Source organism: Chelonoidis abingdonii, chromosome 8 (assembly GCF_003597395.2).
Source record: "Chelonoidis abingdonii isolate Lonesome George chromosome 8, CheloAbing_2.0, whole genome shotgun sequence".
NCBI classification, from domain to species: Eukaryota; Metazoa; Chordata; order Testudines; family Testudinidae; genus Chelonoidis; species Chelonoidis abingdonii.
This window is the reverse complement of record NC_133776.1, coordinates 69,467,727-69,487,769: the sequence shown is the minus strand read 5'-3', so window position 1 is coordinate 69,487,769 and position 20,043 is coordinate 69,467,727. Positions and strand designations below refer to the sequence as shown.

General features: G+C 39.9%; 1 protein-coding gene and 1 pseudogene across 1 annotated transcript in view; both read left to right on the top strand.

Annotated features, from left to right (window-relative positions):
* The window catches only part of DIAPH2 (diaphanous related formin 2), an 854,113-nt gene that overhangs the window by 128,474 nt on the left and 705,596 nt on the right, over positions 1 to 20,043 (top strand). Inside the window, 1 exon segment of the mRNA XM_075068735.1 lies at positions 7,698 to 7,837. Coding sequence (XP_074924836.1) covers positions 7,698 to 7,837 — 140 coding nt within the window.
* LOC142047252 (U4 spliceosomal RNA) lies at positions 12,291 to 12,372 on the top strand (annotated as a pseudogene).

The following is a 20,043-nucleotide window of genomic DNA, read 5'->3' as shown; positions in this document are numbered from 1 at the left end:
CTGAAGCTGCCCAGAGAAATCGAGCCCAGCAAGTGACTCAGGAGGTTGCACCACTGTTAGCAGAGGAATCGCGCGGAAAACCTTCCAGCGGCTCATCGTGCCGAATCTGCCCCCGCGGAAAGAATTCCTTCCCGAACCCCCAAATATGGTGATCAGCTATACCCTGAGCAATGTGGGGCGCAAGAAGCTTCACCATCGTAAGCCAGCACATCTGAGAAAGAATTTCTCTGCGAGTAACTCAGGGGAGATCCACATCCCTAAGGGTCTAACATCCCATCAGCCGACACTGGGCATACCTTACTTGCTGATAATTTCAAAGATCCAGTTGCCAAATTAAGCTATCCCTCATACCATCCCTTCCCTAAACTTATCTAAGCCTTAGTCTTAAAGCAGATATGTCTTGCCCCCACTACTCCCCTTGGAAGGCGATGTTCCAGAACTTCACTCCTCTAATGGTTAACGAAACCTTCGTCTAATTTCAAGTCAAACTTCCTAGTGTTTTTATTATCATAAGTTTCTTGTGTCTACATTGTTACTAGATCTTATAATAATTCTCTCCCTCGCCTATATAATCCCTAACCTGATATAGTTTGATTAAAAGTGTGGGCAAGATATCCCCCCTCAGGACCTTCTTTTGGTACATAGGGCTAATACAAGGCCAAGGCTCTTATGTGCGCTCTTCATAGAAGAGGTTTCCTATTGCTTGTCGGATCAGTGGTCCCCACTGGACTAGCCGGTCTGACGTGAGACTGTTCGCCAGTAGGTTGGAATTTCTCCCTTCTTAAGTCAGATATGGGAGACATCAGGAACTGAGCACACATGGTAGTATTTCACAGGAGTGAGGTGCTCACGAGGTGCCTATATTCATGGTGAGCTATACCGCCCTCCTTATCTTTGAAATACCTCGCCCATGGGATGGCAGTCCTCAAACATGGTCCCAGATTAGGCTTTGTTTAACGGCCATATCAGCGCAGAGTATTGCGGACTTCATAATCCATCCTGCTGATCAACCAATACATCCAAAGGTCCTTCTCCTTCTCTGTTGGTTCCAACTGCACTGTGTCCCAATTTATAACTTAAAATTCTCCCTTATTATTAATCTCTTGAGTGCATGATCTTGCAACTTTTCACTACTAAATTTCACTCTATATATTACTCCTTCACCTAAAGTCATTCCAGATCTCCTGATGATATCTAGTTCCTTCTCTGTGTTATTAATACCCTCCACGCTTTGTGTCATCCGCTAAACTTTATGCGATTCCCAACTTTTTGACAAGGTCAGTAATAAAAAGGTTAAATCAAGATTGGTTCCAAACTGATCCTTGCAGGCGAACTCCACTAGTGAACCTCCTTCCGCCTGACAGTTCACCCTTCAGTACAACGTCCGTTGCTGTAGTGTCGCTCCCCTTTAACCAGTTCCTGTATCCACCTTTTCGAATTTTCATATTGATCCCCTCTCTTATCTTAATGTAGACTTAATTAATTTCCCCATGTGGAAGCCGTGTCAAATGCGCTACTGATCGACGGTAAATGCAGTAGAATCGTACTGCATTTGACTTGTTCTATGTTTAAATCCTGTACTCCTTCCTCCAAGCGGAGATCAGGTTTGGTGGCGTAACGATCTACCTTTTGTAAAACCATGTTGATTTATGTGGCCCAATGTTACTATTGACTCAATGTCCTTAACTACTTTCTCCTTCAATTTTTTCCAAGACCTTACATACTACAAGGATGTCAAACTAACAGGCCTATAGTTACTCGGAATCACTTTTTCCCCTTCTTAAGATTAGGAACTATGTTAGCCAATTCTCCAGTCATATGGTTACAACCCCTGAGTTTATCCGATTCATTAAAATTCTTGCAATGCGGCTTGCAATTTCATGTGCAGTTCCGCTTTAATAATTCTTGGAATGAAGATTATTGGCCTTCGATTTTTGTCCCTTAAAGACTGTTTCAGTTTTGGCTTTCTGCCTTCAGATGTGGTAATATCTACCCCATATCCTCTTCCCATTGGTCTATCCTTACATTATCCCTAAGCTCCTCATTAGCCTTATTAAAGACTGAGGCAAAGTATTTATTTAGTTGGGCCATGCCTAGGTATTCCTTATTCCTATCCTCAGTGTTAGCGGTCCTTCTTCTTTCTTTGTTTTTCTATTTAGGTATAGAACCTTTACTATTGGTTTTAATTCCCTTGCAAGGTTCAACTCTACATAGCTTAGCCTTTCTCACTTTATCCCTACATGTTATGACCTCACTAAGTTAGCTTTCCTTGCTAATTGCACCATCTTCCACGTAGGGCTTTCTTGCTTTTTCCTGAATCCCTGTCTTATTATGGAGTGTGGCTCATCCCAGCGGGGTCTGAGCAAAACTCCCATGCATGTTTCCTCACCCGTTATTTCTTTGAGGATGCGGGCTCTGAAATGGCCTGCAGCTTCAGCTTAAAGTAAATTCCAGTGCCTTCCTCCGCGGATGGCCTCATCCCTCACACTTAAAGACTACGCACGTTCCTCACTACTAGTTTCACTTAATTCATTTAAAGTTCCTTTTTGAAAGCTCAAAACCTGCCTAAAGGTACACCAACTATTTTCCGGTTATTCCTTCCATCTAGTTGAACTGAAATTAGCTCGCCAAGATGATCCCCTAACTGGCCCAAAGCGAACCAAGAGTTGTTGTTCGCCCCTACAACCAGTTTCTTCTATCCTGAGGTTCCTCCACTTACCACCAGAACCAAATCTAACATGCTCCCCTCCAGTTGGTTCTTCAAGTACTTGGGCCCATGGACGCTATAAATCCATCAGCATAATCACCATCCAGAAAAATCTTGGAAAAAGAAGCAACCTATTATTCTTATAACTAGCACGTGTTGTACCTTCTAGTGGTATATCTGGCGAAGTATAAAGTCTCCCATGATCATTATAACGAAATTATCCCTCATATCGTGTATTACCTTTCAATTAAAATATTGAATCAGTAAAGAGGGTCTTCACATCATCCAGTTATGCCCAAACTTCAGGTGCACGGTCACGCCGGCATGGTCTGTCTGTATAGCACCCCCAAGCACTGCATATCTCAGGAGAAGGCTCTAGTCAGCTTTCTTCCCAGTTATTTTTGCCCAGGACAGGACTCTGTCTTATCCATATCCATCACATTCTTATTTCTCAGTTAACTCATCATTGATAACAATGCTAACTCCCACACCTTTGCCTTATTTCTGTCTTTTCATAAACAGCACATAGCCTTCAATGCCTGTACTCCAGTCATGATACTATTCCACCCCATGTTTCTGTTATCTATAATATCCGCTTTCACTTCCTGCACAATAGCTCTAGTTCCTCCTTTTGTTTTTTTACCTAGGCTCCTCGCATTAGCTGTACCAGACATTGCCTTAATTTATTGCCGTTTGGCCTGCACTGACATATTAGTCGCTGGTAGGCAACAGACATAAGATCTTAACCACCAAGGCAATCACCTGTGAAGTAGACTGGTTCGTGACGCCACTACCCTTCCTCCCTATATGTCATGTTTAACTTGTGAATTCTTCTGTGCCGACTCTTTGCTAGGTTCCTCTTACTTTTCCTCCCTCTCAGGTTGAATTCGCAGCTAAAAAGATTTGTGGAGATCACCTGGACATCTCCAATCATCTCCCCACAAAAAATTTACCTAGTTTAAGCTCTCTGAATCCAGTATGGGGAGCCATCCATCCTAGAAGTATGTATTGCCCTCCTACTCAGGGTGAAGGTCCACCCGAAAAGTCTTCTGTCATAAATGCTTCCCAGTGGATTGTACATCCAAAGTCTTCCTAGTACGATATAGCACCACCTAGGGACCCTTTGCCCAATCGGTTGTTGATCGCCTTGACCAGAATCTTTTTCACATTTTTGTTGCCCTTCTCTCAGGGGAAACCAGCAGATGCGCCAGCTGAAGATCACCGGTGAATTCGACCTTCGCGATTTACTTTCCTTTAGCATCTTTCTTCCCGATGTGCTGGCATCAGTCTCCTTGTTGAATATTCAGTTCACAAAGACAGAGAATCTTAGCCGTATCATTCGTTCCCGCGCCATGAATGACAATCAATGGCATTCTTCCGCTTCCCCTGTTAGATATGCCTCCTTTCGGGCGCCGTCAGGGATCCAACACCTCGATTCATAGTCCACCCCACATTCTCCATGCAAACGCCCACCCATCTGCCCCATGATCTCAGTACAAGCCGTATTCTTCTCTAAGAAGGAGTCCCCAGTCACGTAGACCTGCCTTTTTTTTTCCCCTATGGAGTGACAGTGTGATTCTCCGGTCTATCCTGCACCCTAAAACTGCAAGTCCTCTCAATTCTATTCTCCTGCAATTCTGGTCCTATCTTGGTCGTTCTCCATGACTCCGTCTCCCTCCCTGTATGACTAGCAGCTCTTTCTCTTCTCCTTGCCGCTCTCTCTGTCCTCAGCGACACCGCTGCTGTGCCTTCTTCATTTTTCCAACTCTGCAAACCTGTGTTTCTTGAGTTCTCCATTTCTCCTTCACTTGGCCCATCTTTCTCCTGCTGCCTGGTTCTCCTTAGTCAATGCTCTCCATTGTCCACTGTTTCTCGACCACACCAGCAGTCTCCCTCACAGAATTCTTGGTGCTGCGTTGTCATAAACAGATAGCTAAGGTTAAGTCTCTTAACCTGTAATTAATCATCTGAGTAACAGACGCATTACAAAGGAAGACCGCAAAACAATCAGGAAAACTTGATTTTTAAAAGTCGATGGGTGTTGGCTTTGTTTCCTCTCTTGGGTTTCTCGGCTATGAAAGGAAGAACTTATTCTATCTCCAGAACTTCTTTTAAATCTGTGTAAATGTCGTAAGTCTACAGAAGGAAAAGCAATGGTTGATATCTGTAGTCGTTGTATTTAGTAGTTGCGGTACTTTGCTGGACTGATTTTACAATTGTCTATCTTTTGATATTTCAGCTTTTATTCTATTTTTATAGCATGAGTATATCTTATGCAGGAGTTGATTTACTATGATTCTTTTCTTTTTTTTTTTATAAGGTTTCTTTAAACACTGATGAGGTTTTCTCGGGTCGAGTTGACAGGGAGGGGAAATCTCTTGTGTTACCCCGGGGCGATCAGGAGCCCTGAATCCTGATTGGTGGCAGCAAGATCAGATCCAAGCTGATATAAGCTTGGGGGGAGTTTCATGCTAAGCCCCCAGATTTTGGACGCTAAGGTCCAGATTTGGGACAGAGGCTTATTACACTGCTTCCATCTGCAAGTCTGAGCTTATCCCTTCAGCCTCCTCATGTCTTTGCTCCATCATCTGCTCGAACCCCCTTCTAAACTCAACCAGAGTTTCCACCTGCATCTCCAGTCCTCGGATCTTTTCTTCCATCAGCTCTGTCAGGTGGCACTTCATGCGGACAAAACTCTTTTCAGGTACCCCCTCCAGGATCATGTACATGCCGCAGCTTCCACATCCAGTCATCGATCATAGCCTTCCCACCTAAAACCTGGTAGTCCAAGAAACACAAAACAAAACAAACCCCTAACAGGCACCAGACCACTGGCAGACCACCACTCACTCACTCAGTTCCTCTGCCTAGGTCTCTTAGACTCCCCCACAACCTCAGCCTGTAAACTCCCTCTGAAACTCCCCTGTTTACAGCTCTGTTTGCTGGCTGCTGCGCCGCTGCAGCTGTCTATGCCACTGCCTGACTGGCTGGCTCCTTTTATAGGACCCCTAAGCAGCTAAGCCCCGCCCTCCAAACAGTTTCTCTCCCAGCACACTGCCCCTAGCAGCCTCCACACATACAAACTACACAATACAATACACAGTTCCCATAAAATTGGATCAATAAGACAAGGAGTAAATTGATAAATTGAAGGGGAAAACACCTCCTTTAACTTTTCCCCGAATTTATTTCTTCCAATACTACCTCAATTTCCATGGAAGATGGAGACTAGAGCTCATGAGCTAAAACTCATCAGAGCTTCCAATTGCAATTTGCATGGAAACAAAGAAATTTCAACTCTTACTATACTTATGTAATAGTACCAAAACTATTAGTTACTCCTGGAACCCAAGCTTCTTCTTGTTATCTAATCACTAGACGACTGTGAAGCTTCAACTCTGCTGAACTTCATATGAAATCAAGAACTTAGGCAAACTGATATGCATTTGTAGAAAAAGTCCCCACAACTCTCTCCCAGAAATAAGGTCTGGAAACAATTGTCTTCCTTTTGCCCAGCTTCATTGTATTACTATAATGGACTTTGAAGTGCAGGATGGGTTTAAAAAGCTATAGAGTGTGGCAGAGCTCTGACCTTGCTCCCGTGGGTCCTGCACTTCTAGACGGTTTATGCTAGCCTCAGTGGCTCACTGTGACCCTCCACGTAGCCCTTCTCTTTAGGGCCAGGGTTACAGTCTAGTGAGCCCTTTTCATCGCAGGCCTGCAAGGAGGTTGGTGCCAGAACACCCACAGTCTCTATTCAGCCTCCTGTCCTGAAAGGGGCCTGACTTCCTCTCCCAGGAGATATTCCTGTAGTAGTGGGTTGGGGGGAACCCGGGCCCACCCTCTACTCCGGGTTCCGGCCCAGGGACCCTAATGGTAGCAGTTGTTGGTAGCCAACCTTTCACTGCCAGAGTTGCTACATTTCCCTGGGCCACTTCCCCACAGCTCTCCTGCTTCTCCCTTCTTCACCCTTACCTTAGGGCTCCTTTAACGATGGTTTGAGGGTGTCTTCAGTAACCAGCCCTTCAGCCGCACTTCCTCACCTCTGGCTCCCTGGCTCTCCCCTGTCTGACTGGAGTGAGCCCTTTTTATAGTATCAGCAGGGCCTTAATTAGAGTCAGGTGGTCACATTAACTGAATGGCCTCACCTGACTCTTTGCAGGTTAATTAGAGTCAGGTGTTCTCATTAGCCTGGAGCAGCCCCTGCTCTGGTCAGTCAGGGAACAGAAAACTGTTAATCCAGTGGCCAGTATATCTGCCTTCTGCTATTCTGCTGTACCCAGCTGGCCTGGATCTATCACAAGAGTTATGAAATATTGATGGAATATCCCTCAGATACCAAACTACATACCAAGGTTCATCTGCTGGGAGTTGTTACTTGCTTTCCTTAAATAAGATGTCAGGTGGATTTTCCTATATTTCCATATGATGTGTTTTATATCTATACATTAAAATCTACTCTTATTTGTATGTTTCATAATGTTAATAAAACATTTTTTAAAATAGTCAATCCTTGTATAATTTGAGTAAATCTTTTTTTCTCAATTTTGGTTACTTTTAAAAAATAAGTTCCTTTCAAATTTATGGATAAAATCTTAAAATGATGTACACTATTTTCTTCAAACAGCATGTCACAGATGAGTTTTTTGTCCTAGGGAATTTTATTTAAACCTTAATATATCATGTGCTATACATCACTATTAGCTGCTACTTGGGTGATAAGTTTTTTAAATTTCTTCTCTGGAGGATGGAAGAAAATTTTCTGTGTGCACTAGTCTTCTTGCTAGCCATACAAGGAATGTTATTGCATACAGCCTTGTTTATACTTGTAGGTCAGGAGTTTGGATGCAGTAGTCTTACCAGATAGTAAGAATGACAATTCTAGATGTGAAATTTTATGTCTGTATTTTCTTAAATCTATTCTACTAATTAATGTAATTTGGATTCTGTCTGTTAAAATTTCATGTGTTCATTGTTTTTTCTTTTACAGGGAGGATTGAAAAATAGCAAGCATGAGTGCACACTATCTTCACAAGAATATGTCCATGAATTACGATCTGGTATCACAGAAGAAAAACTTTTTAACTGCCTAGAGTCTCTGAGAGTGTCTCTAACCAGCAATCCAGTCAGGTAGGAGATATATTTTACTTTATAATAACAGAGATGATATGTCATGGTGTTAATTGTTAATAATAAACTGCTGTCTCATAAGTAGGACCCATGTGTGAAACGTTATACAATTAACCCAAGTTAATTTCTTGGGTTTCAGTACCAAGATTGAAGTCTAAAAGTGCTGTGAAAGATAACTGATCATAATGGTTAAAGACATAGGCTTTAGGTTAAGCACTGTTAAGAGGGAAGTGTCTAAAAGCAGAGCAGTAATTCTTATGGTTTCAGACTCTGCTTAACAGTGTTTCTTCATGGAAGCTTTAGAAACCAGATGATTTGCTGCTACTGTTTAAAAAGCACGTGGCTTTTGAAATTGCTGACACTATTGTTTTGGTTGAAGGAAGGGAAATCATTTGATATCAGAGGTGACTGGTAAATCAAGTTATTTACCTCTGGTGTCAAATGAGACACTGGGGTGAGCAATGAAACCTGCTGACTAGTAAGCTGTGAATGGTTTTATGTATATTACCATATGGCATATTTGCTAATAGATGTGCCCCAGTGGCTTCAGTACGTCTCGTCCTCTGTGCACAGCTTTTGAGTGAGAATGTGCAAAGGATTGACAACTGGGCTGACTTTGAATTTGTATCCATGTTTATTTGAGGAATATTGGCTGACTTTCCATACTCCTTGTGAGGCTGATAACCTGCTGAGTTCCTTAAGCTGTAACATTTGTCCTGGCTGTTCGTAATCTGTTTATACAGTCACTAAACACCCCTGAAGTTTGCAGGAAGGGGGTATGTGACCAACACACACTTTCTAAGATGTACAGTAATGGTGCTCCTTTACTGCTGATAGTGAAATGTCTGAAGTGAAGGAGGGGAAGGGCCATTTGCTGTGTCTCACATGCTCTTTAATACTACAGCCATTCTTTCATTAAAAAAACTTAATTAGCCCTGGACCAACACAGCCTTTACTTACCATATTTGAAAAAAAAAAAATCCCGTGTGAAATATGCTGCACATCCACAACAGCTTGTTTTGAAAGCATCATAAATTGATCAAGTAACCAAAGCTTGCCTGAAGGCTCAAATATGTCTCCCTAGTGAGGGACTATTCCTTCACATATTTAAGCTTCATGCCTATAGCAATTTTGACATTCGGTCTACTAGTTAAAACAAATAAGCTACAATACTCATCTTTCAAAGTGTGGCAACTAGTAATTTTATTTTATTTTATTTATTTATTTTAAGCTTTTCAGATATGTTGTATAAAAGTCTTGAGTAGTATTTTAGATAATGAATTATTTAATAATCTTCAGTGAAAAAACAAAGGGTAGACTACCATTTTTTTAATGGTATGTTTGGCCTGCCAGGAAAGTATCTTTCCTTAACTTTTTTGTTTAACTGTAAATCCCTGTTTTAGAGCCTGTACTTTTGGAGTAAGATTAAGTAGGTATGTGTGATACAGTGTGTAAAAGTCTTTAAACTCTTGGGTAGGAGCAACCTAAGAAGAATTAGACAAAAGTATCTTCAGTTTCTTGTGCCAGCTGCTACTGAGTTTGTGGGCAGGAATGCAAGGGATAAAAATCTGAGAAGTTACCTGGAGCTCACAGGCAACCAGGCATAATAACTATATTTTATGTTTGGTGCAGCCAGGCTCTACAGGAGTTAAGGCTGCACCAAACACAAGAGAAACAAACTACAGATAAGAGTTAGAAGGAAAAAGTCTGTGTTCAGTTTCTGGTCTCTTTCTGTACAATATAAATCTATTTTGGCAAGGTTTCCCCATTCATGCCTCCCCATGAGTTAGGGCTGACCAAGGGTTGGGTGAAGAAGAGCCCACTGTGTCTTCTGTTGTGCACCCCTATAAACAGATGATGATATTATTATTCTGGTACTGTGAAAAGTGCCTTTACAATATGCTTCACTTCCTATGATCAGGTACAGTATAATATGTAGGCTGAAAAAACACAAATAAGAGGTAAACTGCATGTTACTTGAATCAGTACCTTTTAAAAGCTCTTTTTAAATAAGATTCTTATCTGAAAACCTTTCTGATTTACTTTCTTTATCTGCGTTAAAGGTGAAAACCAAGATCTAAAGTGTCATGGCTACATTCATTTTTGAAATGTCACTGAGGAGCCAAAGATTTTTAGTGTTTGTTTTTGTTTTTTTTTTGAGAAGAGTGAGTGTAAAACTTTTTTTTGTCATACTATCACTCCTCCTGCTTGACTTTTTTTATGCCTTTGGATTGTAAATCTTGTACCTGGGGTTAAGCTGTATCAGAGGTGTTGATAGCATATTCTACATAGCTCTGAAAACATGTAACTTTCCCAGTTCCAGGGAAAAGTGCGGATCAAGTTGAAAAGTGCAAAATATTGCAATAAAGTCAGATAAACTGTGGAGATCAGGAGGAGGTGAAATCCTACTGGAAATAAAAGGAAAACCTTTATTAATTATGAGTTGAACTCATCGAAGTCAGCTGTGATGGACATATCTGTAGTGATTACATCTAGTTCATGAAATGAGAATAACCAGGCAGACTTTTTGGAAGTCAATAAGTAATTCTTATATTAAAACTGGGTTTTCTTCAGGGGTTTCTCCTGATAGCATATATTTGGCAGATCAGTGCCAGCACTCATGCCAGTAATCATAGGCACAAGAACATGAATCACCCAGCATCTCTTGCAGGGCGCATGTTGAAGGGCCTGGGAGAGCAGGGTAAACATTTATTCTTATATAATTCTGCTGATATCTCTCTGTGTGTTACAGTGTGGGGAGGAGGTTGAGAGTGGGATAAATGTTCGTAGTATGGACGTGGAGTGATAGCAGGTAACTAAGAGATGTGATGGGTGACTTCACATAATATTTTTGTTAAACACATGGAGGCACCTGAGTATGAGACAGTGCTGCGCAGCCACACAGTGTCCTTCTCAAGTGATAAAGAAAGTGATTTTTGTTTGGCATAAAATATGATCTCTCGTGCCCACCCTTACATTGGTGGTGTCTATAGGTTGATACTCAGCCTTGTTGTCAGTAAATAAATAATTTGGCATGAGGGTGGAGCTGTACTCCATTGTTCAAAATATGTAGTTAATACCCATGTGAAGTTTCAGTTATGTCACTCCTTAAGGACTATATCATACCTTGAAGGTGTGTGTCCCAGTTAAGGTCAGTGTGGAGACACAAACTTGAGGAAGCATTGTGTCTCAGAAGGGGTCATTCCCCTGTGGAGGCCCGGATGTACAGCAGACTGCTGCTTTGGAACCACCCTTGAAGAAGTAGTATTCATTCCCTTCTGCAACTGGGTGCCTTGACATAATTTCTCTGTTACTGTGGAAAAGCTAGTGCTGATGGTAGCAATAGCCTTGGAATGGTTGCATTTTGATTTCAAGGCTAAATTTATTACATTGCCTTCAAGGAGTTCCTTGTCCAACTCCTGTGCCCTAAATATTTTAGTGGGAGGCTGATTTACCTATTCAGTTCTGCTATCGAGGAAATAAAATCAAACAAACAAAAACCAATTAAAAACAAACTTCTGTGTTAGACTGGACATCTTGAGTTTGAAAATAGCTGAACATAATAAAAGATGTTTCATGAAAACTGGTTAGCAAAACTCTGGGAAATTCAGAGGCATGTCTATGTTTAGTTTTGCTCTACTGGTATATTACCACTTCATAATCTTTCTTTTTCACTTTTAATTTTCTCTGCACTATATCTTCAGAGGATAATTAACTAAATGTTTCTCTTTGCATGTTGTAACTCATTCTCTAATCTCGGAGCTGGCGTGGAGGTGTGGGAGTAGGGAAGGGACAGACCAGTTGCCTGGATGAAGAGGCAAACACTTACCTAAAAGTTTTACCATAGGGATTATTTAGGAGAATTTTAGCACCATTTCTCATGACTTGAGTGAAGTCAATGTCAGTCTCAACAGGTATCTCTTGAATTGTATTGTTAAATTGGAATTCACTCTCTGCCATGATGGAATTTGTCTTATAGTGAAATACACCCCTCCTGGACACTGTGCCGTATAATTTTGAGTATACTTTTTAACAAGTTGGAGTAGATGACTGCATTAATGGGGAAGTTAACAATTAACTTCCTCTGCTACATGCACTAAAGGGTGAACAAGAACTTAAGTTAATTCACAATGTTTTGTTTATGGAAGTATCAGTTATTCATGATATAAGTTTTTATTAAACTGTATGTGAATTTCATGCATCTGTAGTTGCCTAACATTTCCAAACAGCTCATATGAAAATATTGTTTACCAAATTTGAGTATCTTTTGCATATAACCTACTTCAATACTTGTTCTGGAGTTTCATTCATAATTTCTTTTATTGAGAAAATAGGTTAACAACAACTAGTTTATGGTATGCTAAAAATTCTCTGTAAACATGTCATCCTTGCAATGACAAACAGATGAAAATATTTAATAAGATGAGAACTTACAATATAAAAGTTTTGATTTTGTTGTGCGTTTAGTAAGTATCGTAGCCAATGAGGTTAATCCGAGGTGTGATTATTGCTAATTGAAAACTTTTCTCTTCCCTGTAGTGGAGAAAGTATTGTGTTAAGAATAGAAGAGCGCGGTGGGGAGGGGACCATGGGTGGGAGGGGACTGCAGGTGTAAGAGGTGGGGAGAGCCCCCGCTTGCTCTTGCCCAGGGGCCCACACAAAACCCTAATCCACTCCTGTCCTCAGAATGTCTATATTAATTTCTGTGTACTTAATTTGTAACGCCATTTCTCTGGCCAGATTAGGTACCTTCTAACTTGGATTTGGGAGCAAAACATTCAAAGATAGGACAACTGTGTCACTTTGGGCAAGTTATTTAACCTCTGTGTCTGTTCCCCAGAAAAATGGGATTAATACCTTACGTCACAATTTTGTGAGCATTAGATAATGATTCTGAAGCAGTTGGAAGATATGAAACCATATATAAGTTATTACTATTACGGTGTATCTACGCTACGAAATTAGGTTGATTTTATAGAAGTCGATTTTTAGAAACTGATTTTATACAGTCGATTGTGTATGTCCACACTAAGCGCCTTAAGTCTGCAGAGTGCGTCCTCACTACTGTGGCTCGCATTGACTTACAGAGCGATGCACTGTGGGTAGCTGTCCCACAGTTCCCAGAGTCTCCGCTGCTCATTGGCATTCTGGGTTAAGCTCCCAGTGCCTGATGGGGGAAAAATATTGTCATGGATGGTTTTGGGTACATGTCGTCAGGTCCCCCTCCTTCCCTCCATCCGTGAAAGCAACGACATACAATTGTTTCATGCCTTTTTTCTTGGGTTACCCGTGCAGATGCCATAGCATGGCAAGCATGGAGTCCGCTCAGCTCACCGTCACCGTACGTCTCCTGGGTGCTGCTGGCAGACACAGTACAGCGTTGCTACACAGCAGCAGCTCCTTACCTTCATGGCAGATGGTGCAGTAGGACTGACAGCTGTTGAGATATGGCTATCCTCCTTCTCAAGTACCAAATGAGAGCCAGAGACTTCAGGTCATTCTCTTCTTTAAGTTTTATCTTAGGTTTTAACCCTACCCTAGCCTACCTCTTGCTCCCATGGCTCATGAAGTCTGGACGGTGGTAAGGAGCAGTTCAACTATAGGCTGAGCAAGTGCAGAATGGTGGTAGAATGTGCCTTTGAACGTTTAAAAGCTTTCTGGCGATGTTTGCTGACTAGGTCAGACCTCAGTGCAACCAGCATTCCCATTGTTATGGCTGCTTGCTGTGTGCTCCATAATATCTGTGAATGTAAGGGGGAGACATTTATGGCGGAGTGAGAGGTTGAGGCAAATTGCCTGGTGTCTGATTTTGAGCTGCCAGACACCAGGGTGATTAAAAGAGCACAGGAAGGCGCTCTGCGCATCAGAGAGGCTTTGAAAACCAGTTTCATGACTGGCCAGGCTTTGGTGTGACATTTGTTTGTGTTTCTCTTTGATGCAAACCCACCCCCATTGTTGATTTTAATTCCCTGTAAGCCAACCATCCTCCCCCCTTCAAAATAAAGTAACTGTTGTTTAGAAACCATGCATTCTTTCTTTATTAATTAAAAAAATGAGATAACAGACAAGGCCACATTGCTTATTGTAGCCACACTAAAAATCAAACTGTTTGAATGACAGCCTTCTGTTACTTTGGCCATCCTCTGTAGTGGAGTGGCTGGGTGCAAGGAGCCTCCGCTCCCCCCTGCCGTCTTGGACATCTGGGTGAGGAGGCTATGGAACATGAGGAGGAGGGTAGCGGTTATACAGTGGATACAGTGGTGGTCTGTGCTCTTGTTGGATTTCCTGCAGCTCCATTCATACTAAAATTGACCTCATGCAACTAAATTCAACCTAACCCTGTGGTGTAGACCAGGGCTTTATGAAGATAACTGAGTATAATTGACATAGAAGGCTGATAAAATGTCGAGAGGTGCTGAAATACAATGAAGAGGATTCCTATATGAGTGTCTGCTCAGGTAAAATCTCAGAGGTGGATTCCAAAATTGTGAACCACATTAAACTGACAAAAAAGTAAAAGCACCAAGATCTTTTTCAAATGTTTGATTTAGTCACCCCTGAACCACCATTCATTCTCTGAAACACTTTAAAAAAAAAAAAAAATTCCCTTTATCGACTTATCACAAGATCTTTCCAAATGGAGGGAAAGAGAACATTCTATAAAGGAAACATTTTCCCTTTCTAATCACATTGTATCTATTGCCTAATTGATCACAGTTCATCAATATAGAGGTAATTGTGAAGGCACAAACACTGCATTTGGCATCTCTGATACAATCCTGCAGGTAAGGACAGACAGATGAGGAAGCAGACACCTTATTACAGCATGTATAAATGCTCTAGTAGTTAGTTGGAGTGCTGAAACAAATGGAGTAGAAAGTAATGATAATTAACAGCAATTTTAATTTAAAACAAAGAAAAAGTAACGATACTCAATTATGTTTATACAGGAAAAGGGTCAAATATATCTGTCATGGATAGTTCAAAAAGCATACAAAGACAGCAACACACCAACTCTGAAGCCTCCCTTCCATTTAGGATTGGTTCCTAGGGAAGTTATTAACACTCTCCCCCCGCCACACACCGTGTTCTATTAAAACTGTGTATTATTTTAATCAATTTTATTTGTATCCTTGGGTTCTAAATTTTGTGTTTACTGGGTACAACAGGTTTGTCAAATCATGAGTTAAATAAAGAAACAAAATATACCTGAGACCTGATGGACTGATGTTTATTTTCAATAACTTTTCATGAAAACTGTGAAAATGCGGAACTCCTTGGTTCTAGGGTTAGTAAGAAAATTGTACGGCCATGGAATATTTAAAAATAAAAGTTGACTTAAATTTCTAGAGAGCTTAATTGTTTTGTTTGTCTCAACTGCACATTTCCTGTGTTGGTTTAAGTTTTATCCATTAAATAAGATAATGAAAATATCAAGATTACAAAGGCATTGCAAACCTGCTTGGGTTTTGCTTTTAAAGTAACTAACTTGTGCAAAATCTATTTGGCTGTCACATTTGTCCTCAGAGGTTTCGTTTGTCAAATGCTTTGGCTTCTTTTGAAATGAATTATGCCATTTTAATGAAAAATAAAATAGTATTAAATTTGCCATATTATCATAACAACTCGACATTCACATAGGTCACTATTAGAATTGTTTCACATTTTAACTTCATTTAGAATACCTATAACCAGTCAGAAGTGGAAGAAGGCAAACCAGCGTGGGGAGGAATAAGCAGATATCTGAAGCAAAGACAGCCTGTTTAAAAAAGCAGAACAGATCTAACTTTTGTTGTTGTTCTGTGGTATGGTTCAGGTGATCTGATGCTAATATGAATTTGGAGTAACTAGAGCTGGTAGATACTGTGTTGATGGCTTAATTTGTTGTTACTGATGTTTTTAGTCAGTTTTAGTGAGCATGTTTAAAGTTTAGTGTGAACATTTGGCTTTTCCTCAATAGCTGTACACTGTTAATTTCAAATACATTTAACAGCAAGAAAATATTTAAAAAAATGGAAAAGGGGGCAAAAAAACCCCAAAAGATTTATGCCATTTTTATCCTTAGGGGACAGAGAACACACAATGTGAGAAAACTACATTTATCTTTAAAACAAAAAAGAAACAAACAAAAATACAGAAACTGCCTCAAATATTCATGGTGAATAATTCATTTATTTATTTATTTTACTTAACTGTGATTTTTTTTAATCTGTGAAACATTTTGCAATAATTCTTATGAAAAACTATACAAATGTGTAGTTTTTGCCAGAACACATTAAAAAGTAGTTCCATGACATCAAATCAGTAGTACTGAAATAGAAAGAAGCCTTGTAATTTTAATCAGATACATTGATAGATGCAATGCAGAAGCAGGCTTTTTTTTTTTTTAATGCTAGTATAAATGGGGACAATATAGAAGAGTTTGTTTAAAGTTGGCATTGTTGCCACTGAATAGCTACATTGTATGGAGTGGGGGGGGAAATAAAGAAGAGCAAGTGGAGTTATATTCTCAGCAAGTAGTAGAGGACATCCCTGCTGCATACTACCCATCCATTTTAAAGCATGCTGCTGGTAAAGAACCTTCTATACTGCCTTCTAGCCAGCTGGTTGCATGAGTATTACAGCGACAACTTTAGATAATGTTTTCATCCCTCAGCCACGAGGCTGAGAAGTTCTCCAGTGAAACTTCTCCAAACTGCCTGGGTGCTGTTAAACTGTGTTTTACTGATCCACTGTAGTGGATTTCAGGGAAAATCTTAAACATTCTCGGCTTTGCTCACACTGTTTAATCATTGGTGGACCTGTTTCTCCTTTAGTTGAATGTGTGGACATTGACGATTCAATATGTTACTACTTCAACAGCATTGTTACTTTTCTGTACATCCTTCTTGAGAGAGACTCACTTTCCGTATGAAAGGACATAAATGACCTTCTCTTCCAGTTATATAATCAGAGGATTTGGAAAGCGGCTGTAACTCTGAATGTTTTAGAAACTGCTTCAGAGTATAAGGATCCAGTTCAGTTGTGGAAACATGAGCTTGCTGTTAAGTTAGTTATGCTTGGACTTGGGAAGGATGCCACTATGTGTACCTGTATAAGCAGTTTTCAAATATTGTACTTGTCTGGTTAAATGTTATGCAGCTCAGTCTAAATAGCCCTGCTTTTTTTTTTTTTTTTTTTAATTGGTACAATGCTTAAGGCCCAGATTGTTGGCTGGAGATTGATGTCGTTCCCTCCTGTTTTCCTAAACTTGTCACACAAAAATTTCAGTTATAAGAATCCCAATTTCATTTTTATTTTGAGCACACAGGGAAGCACCCAATTTTTAGAGCAAGAATTATACTCTCTACCCTATTCATGTCTATTGCCTGAAGTGTATGAAAGAGAATATGATCTACAGGGAGAAAACTAATGAGTCTGGAAAAGTTATTTCCAACAATGCCATCTCAGTGCAGGTGGATGTATGGTTAATGCTTTTCAGAAGAACTGATGGCAATAAATCACTAGCCCTAGGAGTTGCATGTACGTAGCAGAAAATAGACCTAAATCCACTTAGAAATATCACAAAATTGTGATTGCCTTGGTTTCTTTTGAAAGCTGCTGCTGAAATTGCATTACACCTTTGGGGGTGACTTACCACAGTAGCATTACTTTCTCTATACTTCATTGTATTTTAGATGTCACACATGGAACAGTTTCTGTACTCTCACTTTCATGGTGGTAGTTTGCTATTCAATGCCCCAAGCAAGTGCAAAAGATAAATTTCCTAAACTGTATATGCATGTATATTTCCACATGCCAGGCATGGCTCGTGTTTTCTTACATTTTCTGGTACAGTAGACATTTCCTGTTCTGAATGTTTTGATTTTCATTTATGTATTTTAAATAGGGATTTCAAGCGATTAAAAATTAATCTTAATTAATAGTGCTGTTAAACAATAGAATACCATTTATTTTAATTATTTTGGAATGTTTTCTACATTTTCAAATATATTTTAAATTACAATACAGAATACAAAGTGTACAGTGGTCACTTTATATTTATTTTTTATTACAAATATTTGCACTATAGAAAACAAAATTTATTTTTCAGTTCACCTCATAAAGTACTGTACTACAAACTCTTTATCATGAATCTTGAACTTACAGATGTAGAATTATGCACAAAAAACCCCAACTGAATTAAAAACTAAAACAATATAAAACTTTAAAGCCTACAAGTCCACTCAGTCCTTCTTCTTGGTCAGCCAATCACTCAGGCAAAGAGGTTGCTTACAATTTGCAGGAGATAATGCTGCCTGCTTCTTGTTTACAATGTCACCTGAATTGTAAACAAGCATTCACATGGCACTGTTGTAGCTGACATTACAAGATATTTATGTGCCAGATGTGCTAAAGATTCATATGTCCCTTCATGCTTCAACCACCTTTCCAGAGGACATGCTTTCATGCTGATGATGGGTTCCAAAGGAGTGCAGACTGACGCATGTTCATTTTCATCATCTGAGTCAGATGCCACCAGCAGAAGGTAGTTTGGGTTCTGTAGATTCCACATCATAGTGTTGCTCTTTTAAGACTTCTGAAAGCATGTGCCACACCTCGTTCCTCTCAGATTTTGGAAGGCCCTTCAGATTATTAAACCTTGGGTTGAGTGCTGTACCTATTTTTAGAAATCTTACATCAGTACTACCTTTGTCTTTTGTCAAATCTGCTGTGAAAGTGTTCTTAAAATGAACAGCATGTGCTGAGTCATCATCCGAGACTGGTATAACATGGAATATATGCAGAATGCGGGTGAAACAGAGCAGGAAACTTACAGTTCTCCCCCCAAGGAGTACAGTCACAAATTTAATTGATGCATATTTTTGAATGAGCATCATCAGCATGGAAGCATGTCCTCTGGAATAGTGACTGAAGCATGTAAGGGGCATATGAATGTTCAGCATATCTAGTATGTAAATACCTTGCAACACTGGGTACAAAAGTGCCACGTGAATGCCTGTTCTCACAGGTGGCATTTTAAATAAGAGGCAGGCAGCAGTATCTCCCGTAAACATACTTGTTTGTCTTGAGGTACTTCTACACTACCCGCCGGCAGGTAGTGATCGATCTATTGGGGATTGATTTATCGTGTCTAGTGTAGATGTGATAAAATTGATTGCTGAGCACTCTCCCATCGACTCTGGTACTCCACTGCTGTGAGAGGCACAAGCGGAGTCGATGGGGGAGTGGTAGCAGTCGACTTAGCGCCATACACACACTGCGGTAAGACGACCTAAATAAGTTGACTTCAGCTGCACTATTCTCGTAGCTGCAGTTGCGTATTTTAGGTCAACCTCTCCCCTAGTGTAGACCAGGGCTTGGTGATTGGCAGAATAAGTGGTGGGACTAAGTGGACTTGTAGGCTCTAAAGCTTTACACTGTCTTTTTTTTCTTTTTTTTTTTTATGAGTGCAGTTATATAACCAAAAAAATCTGCTTTCATAAGTTACACTCATGATAGAGATTGCACTACAGTACTTGTATGAGGTGAATTGAAAAATACTATTTCTTACATCATTTTTACACTTCATATATTTGTAATAAAAACAATAATATAAAGTGAGCACTATGCACTTCGTATTCTGTGTTGTAATTGAAATCAATATTGAAAATATAGAAAAATATCCAAAAATATTTAATACCTTTTAGTTGGTATTCTATTGTTATAAGTGTAATTTACAGGGATTCATTTTTTTGAATTAATCGCATGAGTTAACTGAGATTAATGGAGAACCCTAATTTTAAAGTGTAAAATTATATTGTCAATGTAATTAAATGCTATAAGGATGTAATAAACCTTTTATTCATATTCAGTTTTCTTATATACATGGTATCAGGTACTGGTTACTATGGACAACCATTCTGTTTTGTGGTGACGTCTGTGATTTATACATTTTGTTTTTCAGTCAACCTTTTCAGTGAAAATATTTTTTGATCTCTGTTGTAAAAACAGATTTGTGTTGACTTGTCCATTTTTGGATTGAAACCTGAGCTTTCTGACTGAGAAAGAAATAAAGAATGCGGGGGAGGATTGACGCTGAAACCTGAGGGGTTAGGGTTGGCCTGTGATGTAGGACGCAGCACGTTCCAGTACCTACTCATCCTGATTAAAAGTGATGTGGGATGAAAAACTAATTCAGACAAGCTCCCTTCCTTAGGAAAACT